The 15450-nt window shown below is 43.9% G+C and overlaps 1 protein-coding gene across 1 annotated transcript in view; it reads left to right on the top strand.

Annotated features, from left to right (window-relative positions):
- The window catches only part of lmcd1 (LIM and cysteine-rich domains 1), a 78510-nt gene that overhangs the window by 24552 nt on the left and 38508 nt on the right, over window positions 1-15450 (top strand). The window contains exon 2 of the mRNA XM_072280620.1: window positions 6547-6632. Within this exon, the coding sequence (XP_072136721.1) occupies window positions 6547-6632 (86 nt within the window). The remainder of the gene's footprint in view (window positions 1-6546; window positions 6633-15450) is intronic.

Genomic DNA, 15450 nt, shown 5'->3' with positions numbered 1-15450 from the left:
CTCACAAGTCGGTGGGAAGTATCGGGCCATAAGCACACAGGGTGGAAAGGTACGATCGGCGGGAACTTGGTGTGTGTCCACTCTTGCCTGGGTGCCAGGTTCAGCGCAGGGAAACGACCGTGTCTGGAAACGGAGGGGTCACGGTCGGTGACCTCAGATGACATCACAAAAGACTCGCCCGAAAGCTGACTGCGGAGGTCTGTGTGTGGAAGCCTTGAATATTCATTCGTTTTTTGCTCTCTCTCTCCTCTCCTCCCCCACTGTCCATCGCCACGGCAGCGATCACTGCGAACTGAACTGAACTTTGCGTTACTTTGAAACTGGTCATTTACCCCTAGACAACGATAGAGCTTGATTGATCCTGTTATCTTAATTCTGTGTACATGTATGTTTATCATTGCTGAACTGTTGCATTCATTATCCTTTTGATTAGAGTACTGTGTTGTTTGTTTCTTTAATAAAACTTTCTTAGTTCTAGTAATCCAGACTCCAACTGAGTGATCCATTTCTGCTGGTTTGGCAACCCAGTTATGGGGTATGTAACATAAGTGTGGGCTCGTCCGGGATTTTGAATGCTAAATTTGGGACGGAGTAAATTGATTGGGTCAAAATTCCCAAAAGAAAGAAAAGACAAACAGCAGAAATGGAGGCTGAGGAATCGGAATTGGTAGCTGTGGCCAAACGGTTGAATCTTGCTAAGGGGAAGTCGACAATGAGGAGAGAGGAGATACACAGAGCTATCGTAGAGCACTATGTATCTAAAGGTGTGTTTCCCCAAGGCGAGCTGGGGGTGGTGTCTATTGAAAAACCTGCTGGAGACGCGGTACAGGTACAGCTTGAAAAACTGAGACTCGAGCACGAGTTCTGGGTACGGCAGTTAGAACGCGAAGAGTAGCAGTTAGAAAGGCAGGAGAGAGAGTTAGAAAGGTGGGAGAAAGAGAAAGAGTTAGAAAGGCAGGAGAGAGAGAGAGAGAGACAGCTGGAGTGAGAGGAGAAACAGAGGGAAAGGGAATTCGAGCTGGAGAAGTTAAAGATAAGGGCAGAGCAGGGGCTCGTGCCGAACCAAGGTGGAGGGTTCCGGGTGACCCAGAAGGTTAGGCTGGTTCCCCCATTTGACGATACCGACGTGGATCGGTACTTTCTCCATTTCGAAAAAGTTGCTACAAGTCAGGACTGGCTGAGGGATAAGTGGGCTGTTTTACTTCAGAGTGTACTGAAAGGGAAAGCCCAAGAAGCTTACTCCGCTTTGTCCGCGGAAGATGCCCAGAGGTATGAGGTGGTGAAAGAGGCCATCCTCAGGATTTATGAGTTGGTCCCGGAGGCATACCGGCAGAGGTTCCGGAATGCGAGGAAGCAGTGGGACCGCACGTATTTAGAGTTTGCCCGTGAGATGCAGACATATTGTGAGCCTTGGTGCGCCTCGAAGGGGGTAGAGGGGGATTATGACAGACTGCTGCAGCTGATCCTGATTGAACAGTTTAAAGGTTGTGTCCCTGAGGATATGAGACCCTACCTCGATGAGAAAGAGGCAGCCACGTTAGCTGCAACTGCTAAGTTAGCGGATGAGTATGCATTGATGCATAAAATGAAGTTTGCCCCGAGTAAAGGCTACCAGAAGGGTAGTCAGGACGGTGGGGAGAGTCCGCCGGAAAAGTCAGAAAGTAAGCCAGGGACTAGTGAGAAGGATAATGTAGACCGGGAGCAGTCTGGTAGGAAGTCTCCTGGTGTCGTCTGTTATAATTGCGGGAAAGTCGGACACTTTGCGTCCAGGTGCTTTGCCCCAAAGAAGGAGACAGGAAAAGGGAAAACAGCGATTTTGACTGGCTGAGTCGAGCTGGTAAACGAACCTCTAGGGAAGGACAGGTCTGCCAAAGTTCAGGAAGGGCGCGAGAGGTTTATCTCGGCCGGATTGGTGTCGGCAAAGGAGGGTTTAAAACCAGTTCCAGTGCGGATCTGGAGAGACACGGGAGCATGTCAGTCACTGATACTGAAGAGTGTATTAGAGTTTAGCTCAGAGACCCAGACTGGGGAGGTCAAGGTCAAAGGTATTGGAGAAGGCACAGAGACAGTCCCTTTGCACCAGATACACTTACAAAGCAACCTGGTCTCTGGACTAGTCACGATAGGGGTGAGGTCCGAATTACCGATGAAAGGCGTGGAAGTCTTGCTCGGTAATGACGTCGCCGGGGGAATCGTGTTCCCAGTCGTGAGATTGACAGGTCAGCCTACCAGCATTGAGGCCCCGCCCATGGACTCACAGGTTCATCACGGGACCGCGGTGGTGAATTTAGCTGAGACGTTTCTGCCAGCTTTGTACGAGAAGGGGGTAGAAAGTGAAGAGAAGGAGTGTAATGAGGCAAGAGGCAGTGAGGGAGCTGGGACAGACGTAGCATTAGCCAGGAAAGAATTTGTGCAGACGCAGGAGCGAGACGAGGGGCTGATGGTTTTGGCAGAGACAGCTCTCTCTGACACAGACTTAACAAAGGAACTAGTAGGCTATTGTTTGGAGGAGGAAGTGCTAAGGAAGAAAGGGAGACCAAGTACCGTGCCCGCAGATGACTGGGGGGTGGTGCAAAAGAGTTATGGGGATGAGGTTTTTAACCTGACCCACAAGGTACACCCCGGTGGACATTTTGCGGTGCTGGAGGAAACAGTTGGTGGAATCATGAAAGGGGTTTACCGGCTGCCCAGGGGGAAGGATGTTATTGATCATGACCGACGCGAACTGAGACGGTCACAGGCTTTTGATATGCTAACAAACCTCGTCAGCGTTAGTGTGGAAATCAATGAAGCTAGGGTTCCCCCGATAAGAGAAAAAAGCCATTTTGAAAAGATGAGTATGGTATCAACCAGATGGGAGAAGGCTATTGTTTTGGCCAGCTCTGCTGATAAGGTCTCTCCCTTAATCCCCGAACAAAGCGACTCTTTAGGAGAAGTAATTAAACGACTCGCACCCGTGTGTTTGATTGTCCCGAGGCGATGCAAAGAACTGGGACGTTGGGTGGCGTCTGTTACAATAGGCCAGCCTAGTGAGCAACAACCATATAGAATGAGTAATTCAGTGACTAAAGGGCTGACGAACACAGAGGTGTGTATTGGCAATTTAATACGGCTGTCTGAAGCCAGCTTGATAGTGAACCTTGAAAAAAATGAATTCGGCCACACGAAGGTCACTTACCTGGGAATTGTGGTGACACAGGGGCAGCTGGCAGCGATGCAAGCTACAGTGCAGGCTATCGCTGACCTCCCAACCCCGACAGACAAGAGGGCACTCAGAAGGCTCTTGGAGATGGTGGGGTACTGTAGGAAGTTTTGCAATAACTCTGCGGTTACTACCCCTCCCCCTCCTACTAAGCCCTGGCGAGAGAAAACTAACTCGGAATGGGACGACCCTTGTTATTGTGGTCCGGGACAAAACCAAATGAGAGGTTACATTGATCGCAATTCATCAGTGTTTTTGGCCACTATGAAGTTTGCTGAGTTGGAGCCTGGTCTAAGGGATTATTAATAACACATATAAAAGGAACAGAAAATGTGATGACTGTCTGTCAAGGTGTTGACAACTTCAAACTCGCTGTGTTAGCCAAATAGCTGATAATGATGTATATTTGTGTGTGTATCAAATAATGTATTCATGTTTGTAATTTTTACCCCCCGGTAAAAATCCTTAAAGGGGGGAGGTGTGACAGGAATACACATAGATGTTAGCTGTCCTGTGTGATCAGCAGTTGGTCTGCCATCAGTCTTCAGGAGAGAGAGAGAGAGATAAGGGAAACAATGGAGCAACATTTGGAGATGTGTAATGAAGGGACGGGAGAGAGAGTAACAGAAGGAGAGAGCTGTCTAGAGCGGCCCCCCCTTTGAACGCTGAACTGTTTGAAGTGATGGATAGGCGATACCCCAGCAGGGGGATAAAAAGGGACAGGTTCGCTAAGGCAGGACACACACGACACCCGAGGTAACAAGACCCTGGAAGCAGTGCGTCTCTCACAAGTCAGTGGGAAGTACCGGGCCATAAGCGCACAGGGTGGAAAGGTACGATCGGCGGGAACTTGGTGTATGTCCACCATTGCTTGGGTGCCAGGTTCAGCGCAGAGAAACGATCGTGTCTGGAAACGGAGGGGTCACGGTCAGTGACCTCAGATGACATCACAAAGTACTCGCCCGAAAGCTGACTGCGGAGGTCTGTGTGTGGAAGCCTTGAATATTCATTCGTTTTTTGCTCTCTCTCTCCTCCCCCCCTCCCCCCCACTGTCCACCGCCATGGCAGCGATCACTGCGAACTGAACTGAACTTTGTGTTACTTTGAAACTGGTCATTTACCCCTAGACAACGATAGAGCTTGATTGATCCTGTTTTCTTAATTCTGTGTACATGTATGTTTATCATTGCTGAACTGCTGCATTCATTATCCTTTTGATTAGAGTACTGTGTTGTTTGTTTCTTTAATAAAACTTTCTTAGTTCTAGTAATCCAGACTCCAACTGAGTGATCCATTTCTGCTGGTTTGGCAACCCAGTTACGGGGTACGTAACAACATTTTCCTCCTGAGCCTTGGGAGGATAACTAAAAGATATGTATTCAAATGGAAAATGTGCAACACTTAGTTGGTCGCAGCTGAATTTTATGGCAGCCGATCAAATATCATATCACACCACACACCACATCCATGCCATTCTAGCACAACCTTTATGGTGCGCTCAAATTTCTAGGTTCATGTTTCAACCTCCTATTATGTAGATATCAAAAGTTTAGGATTTGTTGGATAGCTGGAACCTATTGGAAATTTTTAACATGTATGGATCATGAAACTTTGTTCTTGACAATATCTTTTTAACTTGCCAATCTTGCTTGCATTTGGTTTTACCTTTCGTAAAAATTGTCTGCATCACAACTTCCAGAATGCAATTGTATTTCAGTGAGCATTATGTTGAGTAATTAAATATAAGGGCAATGATAGCATATTAAAGGAAGTATACTCGAGTTAGAGCAAAGTATTTACATATTGGGCGTTGACATTAGCTTTTTCATATTAATAGATGATAACAGGTACACTTTGTTAAACTCTGGGGAATTGGAACTATTCATCATTTTCATCTAAAATTTTAAAGAAATGTCACTTTTGAACGCAGTGTTAGCCGGAAATACAAGGCCTGCCCAAGCCTCTTTTTAAAGCATGTGGAAAGATATCCTCAAACTGAAGGTGATGTGGGAAAATGCAACAGAATTTCTAGACATATTATTAATTTAATATGATTTGCTCCAACATTATTTCACATTAATATCCCAGGCTTTTCAAGCAAACTCTTAACAAGCTATATTGACTACATTTCTGTTCAACAGAGGGGTCAGATGAAAGTATCAGTCTTGATACCTTGCATGCTAGCTTGTCACTGATGACTGAATATTACGTGGTTAAGTGTGGGTGAAGGAAGTGGAGCAGAAGAATAGAGCTAATAGGAAAGCATTTTCAGAAACACAATGGGCCAAAGAATCATCCCGTTATGTGGTAGCCATGAATGGACCAACATGAATTCTTTGCAGTTAAGTCAGCATAAGTGTCTACAAACAACAGGAACACATGCCCTTACACTTCCTCCCTTACCACCATTCAGGCCCCCAGACAGTCCTTCCAGGTGAGGCGACACTTCACCTGTGAGTCAGCTGGGATGATATACTGTGTCCGGTGCTCTCGATGTGGCCTTCTATATATTGGCGAGACCCGACGCAGACTGGGAGACCGCTTTGCTGAACACCTACGCTCTGTCTGCCAGAGAAAGCAGGATCTCCCAGTGGCCACACATTTTAATTCCACATCCCATTCCCATTCTGACATGTCTATCCATGGCCTCCTCTACTGTAAAGATGAAGCCACACTCAGGTTGGAGGAACAACACCTTATATTCCATCTGCGTAGCCTCCAACCTGATGGCATGAACATCTACTATTCTAACTTCCGCTAATGCCCCACCTCCCCCTCGTACCCCATCCGTTATTTATTTTTATACACACATTCTTTCTCTCACTCTCCTTTTTCTCCCTCTGTCCCTCTGACTATACCCCTTGCCCATCCTCTGGGTTCCCCCCCCCCTTTTGTCTTTCTCCCTAGGCCTCCTGTCCCATGATCCTCTCATATCCCCTTTGCCAATCACCCGTCCAGCTCTTGGCTCCATCCTTCCCCCTCCTGTCTTCTCCTATCATTTTGGATCTCCCCCTCCCCCTCTCACTTTCAAATCTCTTACTAACTCTTCCTTCAGTTAGTCCTGATGAAGGGTCTCGGCCTGAAACGTTGACTGTACCTCTTCCTAGAGATGCTGCCTGGCCTGCTGCGTTCACCAGCAACTTTGATGTGTGTTGCATAAGTGTCTACAGTAGTTTCTGCCTAGAGTTTGTTCATTGCCGTATTCAAAATTTGCCACTACTCTGGAAATATTCATAAAAACATGGGTTTGGCAGACTTGTGACAGAACAGATTCTAAATGGATGGTTAGTTAACTGTGCTTGTTGGGTTGACTGTTTTTAAAAATCTTTAAAATTTTTTTTCAGATGTCCATTCTCCCTCAGGCTGGAAAAGGAACCCCCTGTCTTGGATGTAGAGGGATGTGTAAATCATTTGAGCCTCATCCTTGGAGGTAACTTATCTATCTGGATCCATTCAGAGCCTATTTGCTTCATGGTGCTGTGCCTTTTTTTTGTAAAACCTACTCTTTTTCTCTAGATGCATTTTACTACCCTTTTCTACTGTATATTCAGTTTCCTTTCAAAGGTTACTATGAAATCTGCTTCCTTTACCTACTCAGCGAGTGAGTTGCAGGGTGGATGCTTCTTAAACACTTTTTTAAGGAAGCTCTCCATTACTAATAAATGAATATTTATCATATTTAGTAGCTGCTGGATAAATGGAAGTTAATGCTATTTCTATTGATTTTGGTGTCCTAAAATGAGAAGCCTTTTACTTGATAATGTACAGTATAATATACAGGAGAAGCAACACCTTGTATTCGGTCTCTAGCCTTCAACTTGATGGCATGAATATAGACTTCTTTTCTTTCCAGTTTAAAAATATCATCTTCCTTCTTCCTCTTTTTCTATTCCCCACTCTGCACACTGGCCTCCTGCCTCTTCTCACCTGCCTATCTCCCTCCCCCCCGCCCCCACAAGTCTCTTCCTTCCCTTTCTCCTATGGTCCACTCTCCTCTCCTATCAGATTCCTTTCTCTCCAGCCCTTTACTTGTCCTACCCACTTGGCTTCACCAATTGCATTCTAGCTATCCTCCTTCCCCTACCCCACCTTTTTATTCTGGCATCTTCCCACTCATCTCCAGTCCAGAAGAAGGGTCTCAGCCTGAAACATTAACTTCATTTATACAGATGTTGCCTGACCTGCTGAGTTCCTCCAGCATTTTGTGTGTGTTGCTCAGTATAATCGAACATGTTCTTTTTTCTAACCTATTAACAAGGTAAGGTTTGGACATTTAAGCTTTGCCTTTTGATTGTAAACAAGCAATTCAGAGCACCGCCTGAGTGCCAGACTCTGACTTGAAGCATAAGCAAGTATAGAAGACATGAATAATTTTAATTTGAAGTACGAGTGACTGAAGTGTTCTTGTGATCTCATTTTTTTTTAAAAACTTATTTCTGTACCTACAATTTGGAGGATCATTTAGGTGGTATAATTATTAAGTTTGCAGATGACTCCCAAATTAGTGGTGTGGTGGGCAGTGAAGAAGTTGTTTGAGGTTACAACAGAATCTAGATCAACTGGAAGAGTAGGCAAGAGAATGGCAGAAGCAGGTATATTGTCACTGTCTTGTATACCATGAAATTTGTTGTTTTGCGGCAGCAATGCAGTGCAGAAAAATAAAATTGCTATAAATTAACAAATCAATTAAAAGTGCAAAAAAATTTAATGACTTAGTGTTCATGGATATCGTTTGGAAATTGGATGGCAGAGAGGAAGAAGCTCTTCCTGAATCACTGAGTATGGGTGTTCAGTCTCATGTACCTCCCCCCGATGGTAGCAACAAGAAGAGTGCAAGTTCCAGATGGTGTGAGGTTCCTTAGTGCAGGATGCTGCCTTTTTCAGGCAATACCTGTTGAAGGTGCCCTTCATGGTGGGGAGAATTCTCCAACACATGGGAAATGATGCAGTTTGGGAAGTTAAACCAGTGCATAATATACACAGTGAATGCCAGGGACATGGGGACTGTTATAGAACAGAGAGCCCTAGAAAAGAGGTGGTAAAAAAGATGTATAGCACATTGGCTTTTGTTAGATGGGGTATTAGGGACAAGAGTAGGGGCTTCATGTAACAGTTGTTCAAGTTGTTGGTGAGACTACACTTGGTATATTCTGTGCAGTTCTACCTGCCATACGAAAGGAAGAATACGATTAAGCTAGGGAGGGTGCAGAAAAGATTCACAAGCATGTTGCTGGGAGTGGAAGGCTTGAGTTATAAGGAGAGACTGGTTAAGCTGGGGCTGTTTTCCCTTGAGCGAAGGAGGCTGAAGTGTGACTTATTTGTCGAAAAGGTTTAAAGTGAGAGGCAAAAGATTTTTAGGGGATATGAGGGGCAATTTTATCACACGGGGGTGGTGGTATGTAAAATGATCTGCAAAAATATGTCATAGAGGCAGGAACAATTACAACACTTAAAATAAATTTGGACAGTTAGAAACATAGAAAACATACAGCACAATACAGGCCCTTCGGCCCACAAAGCTGTGCTGAACATGTCCCTACCTTAGAACTACCTAGGCTTTACCCATAGCCCTCTATTTTTCTAAGCTCCATGTAGCCATCAGGAGTCTCTTAAAAGACCCTATCATTTCTGGCTCCACCACTGCCACTGGCAGCCCATTCCACGCACTCACCGCACTCTGCCTAAAAAACCTACCCTTGATATCTCCTCTGTATCTACTTCCAAGCACCTTAAAACTATGCCCTTTTGTGCAAGCCGTTTCAGCCCTGGGGAAAAGCGTTTGATTATCCACACGATCAATGCCTCTCAATATCTTGTATACCTCTATCGGGTCACCTGTCATCCTCTGGTGCTCCAAGGAGAAAAGGCTAAGTTCACTCAACCTATTCTCATAAGGCATGCTCCCCAATCCAGGAAACATCCTTGTAAATCTCCTCTGCACACTTTCTATTGTTTCCACATCCTTCCTGTAGTGAGGTGACCAGAATTGAGCACAGTACTCCAAGTGGGGTCTGACCAGGGTCCTATATAGCTGCAGCATTACATCTCGGCTCTTAAACTCAATCCCACGATTGATGAGGGCCAATGCACCTGGATAGAAATGGTTTAAGGGGATATAGGCCAAATACAAGCAAATAGGACTCACTCATGAAGATATCTCTGCAGTATGGGTGTCCTGGTGAAGGGTCTCAGCCCAAAATATCAACTGTTTATTCATTTCCATTGATGTTGCCTGATCTGCTGAGTTCCTCCAGCGTTTTGTCTGTGTTACTCTGCCAGTATGGATGAGTTGGGCTGAAGAGTCTGTTTCTATACTGTATAATTCCAAGGCGCTAATGAAAAAGCTAATGTATTTGCAAAATTGCTTAACAAAATGCTAAATAAATGATCCATCTTAACTTCTCCTGCAATTCTGCAACCCATGCCTCCTCTTTACTCAACAGAAGCCCGATTCCAACCAATTCAATATATTTCACATAATCTCAAGAAAGAGCCAAGTGCAAAGGCAACATCACAACAGTAGTACTGAAGATGCATTCTCAAGAGCCAGTAGTACCCTTAGTCAAACCATTACAATTACAACACTGGCACCTAGGTGACAATGTGGATAATCGCCCAGTTATTTCCTGTTGACCGAAAGCAGAAATCCTATCCAGCTAAATTGCTACCCAATTAGTCTACCCCCAATCATCAGCAAAGTGACAGAAGTCATCAGTGATAGTGTTATTAAATTAGATTTATTGATGTCCAGTACCGTATAGGTTTCACCAGGATTACCTGTCTCCAGTCCTTACCACAACCTTGGTCCAAACATGAACAAAAAGGGGCAAACCAATTGAGATATGGGTAGTATTCTGTGGAGTATTAGTAGGAATCATTGGGTGGTAGGCAAAAACCTTGTCTTTACCTTCCTCATACAGCTCAACTTATTAGTAAAGAAACCAATTTCATTCTATTATTCCACATTTGAACTTGACTTTCTTCACAGAAGCAACTGAAAGCTGGTTAACTTATCATAGATCATCACTCTGACAAAGGGTCTCCAACATGAAACGTTAGATCTGTTTCTCTTTCCACAGAAGCCTATCTGCAGCCTATTTTCAGCATTTTCTGTTTTGATTTGAGATTTATCACAGATTTTCCCAGGACATTATTCATCAGTTAAATTAGCTCAGCTGTCAAAAGATTTTTTTGGGGGGTGAACTTGTTTTACTCCTGCTTTCTAAATTGTTTGAAAAAGCAATTTAATTTTCTTTTTCTATAAATTACTTTGGTTTAAACACCATAAAAAAAAGATATTGTACTTTAGTGAAACCTTTCAATCTCAATGCTTCTGATTTATTACAATCCAAAGAAAAATTCCAACATTAGTTTGGCTTTGAAGCAGAGAGCTGTATTGTGGGTATGGTGATGTGACAGTTACACTACTGGACAAATGCAACAACGTGAATTATAATCACACCAAGGCAGCAGAAAGTGCTAAATTCAGTTCATGAAATAAATAAATACGCACCAAAAATGGTGATAATCTATTGACAGGCCTGTTGCTGAAACCCATGAAGGAGAGTAAGTGCATCAAAGGACTTGCAGTACATTTTGAAAATTTGTACATAGTACATAAAACATTGGACAATACTGCAAAGGAATAGGCCCTCAGACCATAACTTTCCCCTGAATTAATTAAGCTAATGAAATCTAATTCCATCTGGCTACACATGATCCATTTCCCGCAATTTTCTGATTATTCATTGCTTATCTAAGATCCTCTTATATCCCACTATCATATCTGCCTCCGCCACCACTCCACACCCACGTCCACCTCTCTGTGTGTTTAAAGGTGAATTTTCCCTCCTTTTACCTTAAACACAGGCCCTCTAGATTTAAACACCTAAACCCTTGGGCAGGGTTTCCCAACCCTTATTATTGCCATGGACCCCACCATTAACCAAAGGGTTGGTGGACCCCAGTTTGGGAACCCTGCCCTAGAGTATAAGAGATCGGCTGTCTACTCTATCTATGCCTCTCATAAGTTTAAAAACTTCTGTCAGGTTTCCCTCAGCCTCTGCCATTCCAGAGAAAACAACCTCAATTTGTCCAATCGCTTCTTATAGCACATGTCCTCTAATCCAGGCAGCGCTCTGGTAAACCTCTTCTGCACTCTCTCTAAATCCTCCACATCCTTCCTATAATGGAGCAATCAGAATTGAATTCAATATCCCAGATGTGGCCTAACTAGAGTTTTATGAAGTTGCACCATAGCTTCCCAACTCCTTAGCTCAGTCTTCAAGCATGCCTTTCACTTTCTTTAACCACTTTCAAGGAGCTGAGGACTTGGATCCCAGGATCTCTGTGTCCATCAATACTGTTAAGGTCCTGCCATTAAATGTGTACCTTCCCTTTGCGTTTGATTTCTGAAAGTGCCGCACCTCACATTTGTCCACCAGTGGAAAAACTATTTCCTCAATGGCAGGGGTTCCCAACCTTTTTTATACCATGGACTAAACAAGGGTTCCACAGAGCCCAGGCTGAGGTCCCCCTGCCCAATGGGAATCCTGAGTAATGAAACTGAGTCCTGCTACTGGAAGATGGGTCATTCAGGAGTGATGTCCGTAAGCAAAGAATGTGAGAATTTGGAATTTTTCACCCAAAAGATTACAGATTTGTGGTCCGTAGAATTCCTTGGGATTATAGCAAGAGATCAATGCATCTTTTGAAATCGAGGGAATGGTGGGTGAAGGAGGTGGAGGCAAGGATAATGAGCTAATGCAGGAAACTGCCAGTAAGGCTGATCAGCCATAATCTTATTGAATGGAAGTAACCACAAGAGTCTGAATGGCCTGCTAATTTTCAGGTTCTTCTTAAAACTATCAAAGGTAGAGCAAAGATGGTTAAAAGATGTGGAGAAGCTGATCAACTACAATTTAATTGAGAGGCAAAACTACCTCAAAGGACTGAAGAGATGATCCCTGTTCCAAAATTATTAACAATTTTTTTTCTTTATTTTAATTTCATATGGTTGGCTAATCTTAGATTCAACTGCAAGTACCAATAAACGCAAACTAATACAAAACCACCTGGTCGATTTATTTATATATATATATATATATATATATATATATATATACACATACACACACACACACACACACACACATACATACATATACATACACACACACACACACACACACACACACACACACACACACACACACACACCAGCATGCTTAACATAGCAATTGCAAGATTTTATTGACCTTGAAACTTGGAAACCATGCCTCTCCTATTTATGAGGAAACCAGCAATTTGGTAAAGGTTGAAGGTTAATTGCCTGCAGAGACAGGAGTTGCTTCTCGAAAATATTGGTTTAATTACTCTGGGGCCTTTACAATATCTGTAAACAACATCTGTCCTCATTTTTTTTCTAAACGAACAATCTGAAATACTTAAAGATCAAGTTAATTTTTCTGCAGCTCTAAGTTGTCTTTCCTCTTGGGGACAGAGGGTGGTGGATGCTGATGGGGAGGGAGACCCTGACAGATTGAGTATGAATCCACATTTGAAATTCATTACTTAAATTTGATTCTCAAGGTAGTTTCTGTGTTTTTTTTTTCTGGTTGAGCTTTTCCAGATGGGAAATAAGGCAGCTTTCAAAAGTGTTTTCTTAAATTTTAAGGGACTGTGGAGCTGGCAGTGTGTAAACACTGGCTGGACAATGCAACAGTCCAGCAATATTTCCACCCAATCCCATGAGTGCTGACATCTGTGTGGTTAGGAATGTGCAGAAAATCAAAACCCTAGCCCACCCTTCCACCCTGGCCTAACTAGAGTTTTATGAAGTTGCACCATAGCTTCCCAACTCCTTAGCTCAGTCTTCAAGCATGCCTTTCACTTTCTTTAACCACTTTCAAGGAGCTGAGGACTTGGATCCCAGGATCTCTGTGTCCATCAATACTGTTCAGGTCCTGCCATTAAATGTGTACCTTCCCTTTGCGTTTGATTTCTGAAAGTGCCGCACCTCACATTGAATGCAGGAATGTTAAAATCAGGCGAGAGTTCCTTGCTCAGATAGAGTCACGTAGCACAGAAGTGGGTCTTTTGGCCCACCAGGTTAAACCTGACCTTCTTTGTCCATCGAGACCAGAGTTCCCAACCTGGGTTCAAAGACCCCTTGCGTAATGGTATTGGTCCATGGCATAAAAAGGTTCAGAACCTCTGACTATCAATCCCATGAAGTCTTAAATTGAGTTTACTGTTAAATGTACAAAATACTCTGAGGTACAGGTACAATGAAAGCCTTGCTTGCAGCAACATCACGGGCAGAGGGTTGCCAACTGTCCCGTATTAGCTGGGACATCCCGTATATTGGGCTAATTTGATTTGTCCCATACAGGACTGCCCTTGTCACGCATTTCCCCCGCTAAGGTAGAGCGTTCCTATGAAACCATTCGTAAGCCAAAATGGCGTAAAGCGCAGAAGCAATTACCATTAATTTATATGGGAAAAAAGTTTTGAGCGTTCCCAGAACCAAAAAATAACCTACCAAATAACACCTAAAACCTAAAATAACACTAACATATAGTAAAAGCAGGAATGATATGATAAATACACAGCCTATTTATAAAGTAGAAATAATGTATGTACAATGTATCAGAATCGGGAAGATTAAGCCAAAACCGATTTGTAGGAAAAAATTGGCACATACAAGAATGTGCACACAGGTGCCCGCGCAAGGCTTCATGGTCATGGTAGTCTTTCTCGGGGTAAACACCAATTTCCTGTATTTGACTGATACTTGTGTCCTTTATTTGGGAGTGCAACAGATGGCAACCCTACACGGGCAGATGGATTCAGACAGCACACAGAACATAATTTGTACATAAACTATGCATAATTTAGACAAGACAATGATGAAAAAGAATCTATTTTTGCACATTTAAAAACAAATCCATAGCAATGCAAGAGGAGGTCTACAGTGTTTCTCTGCTGCAGTAGGATTAGGGTTGTGCAAGTTGGTTCAAGAAACTGATGGTTGTAGGCAAGTAACCTACGTGAACTTAGTGGTATGTGATTTCTCAAGCTTCTGCTCCTCCTCCCTAATGGGGAGCAGTCAGAAGAGGGCACGACCCAGATGGTGCAGATCCTTGATGATAGAGGCCACCCCCTGTAATGCCTCAAACTGTAGTAAGGATGTGGCCTACAGATTACAACAGGAGATAGAAGACACATGCCAAAAGGGCAGTGTTACAGTAGTCATGGGAAACTTCAATATGCAGGTTGATTGAGAAAATCAGGTTGGTGCTAGATTACAGGACCGGGAATTTCTAGAGTGCCTACAAGATGGCTTTTTAGAGCAGCTTGTGATTGAGCCCACTAGAGAACCCATTATTCTGGATTAGGTGCTGTGCAGTGAACCAGGAATGATTAGAGAGCTGAAGGTAAAATAACCCTTTGGGGAAAGTGATCATAACATGATAGAATTCACCCTGAAACTTGAGACAAGTTAGGATACTTTCCATAGTGTATCTGTAGAAATTTATTAGGGTGTTTAGTGACATTTCAATAGCACAGTGGCTCCATTTAATATCAGAGACTGTATACAACCTGAAATTCTTACTCCTCGTAGATATCCACGAAACAGAAGAAAAACCCCAAAGAATGAATGGTAGGAAAACATTTGAACCCCAAAATCCCCCTCCCCTCTCCCACTCACAAGCAGCAGCAAAGCATCAATCCTCCCCCCCCCCACCCCTCCCTCACCTGCCTCAGCAAAGCATCAGGCCCCACCACCTACCATCAAGCAAAAGCGAAGCCCCCAAAAGACCATGATCTAGAGTCCTTCAAAAACCATTGATCATCCCACAGGCTCTCTCTCTTACTCTTACTCCTGCCGCAGCGAGAGGGCAGACCAACAGCTTGCTGTTTCAATGTTACAGTCTGCAGCGCTGCTTTATTTCCAGTTTCTCTGACTCAAGAATCAGCAGCAAATTCTCTCTCACCATTTGTGAGAGAGAGAGAGAGAGAGAGAGGGGTTGCTCGAGTGCAGAGGCCTCCGACAGCTGCACCTGCTGCCTCAATGGCTTGATCTCCCATGATGCTTCAGTTGGCGAGGAATCGATTCGTCCACAGGGCTGCACCTGGAGTTATTGAAAATGCTAGGCCGTTCGGCGAGCTCCAAGAGTGGGAACCCACCGCTGTGAAGAACCGCAGTTGTAGATCACAGACTCCAACAGGACCCCAGCCACCTT

This window comes from Mobula birostris, chromosome 16, assembly GCF_030028105.1.
Source record: "Mobula birostris isolate sMobBir1 chromosome 16, sMobBir1.hap1, whole genome shotgun sequence".
Lineage (NCBI taxonomy): Eukaryota > Metazoa > Chordata > Chondrichthyes > Myliobatiformes > Myliobatidae > Mobula > Mobula birostris.
Note: the sequence above shows the minus strand (reverse complement) of the source record. Positions and strands in the feature narration are given on the sequence as shown.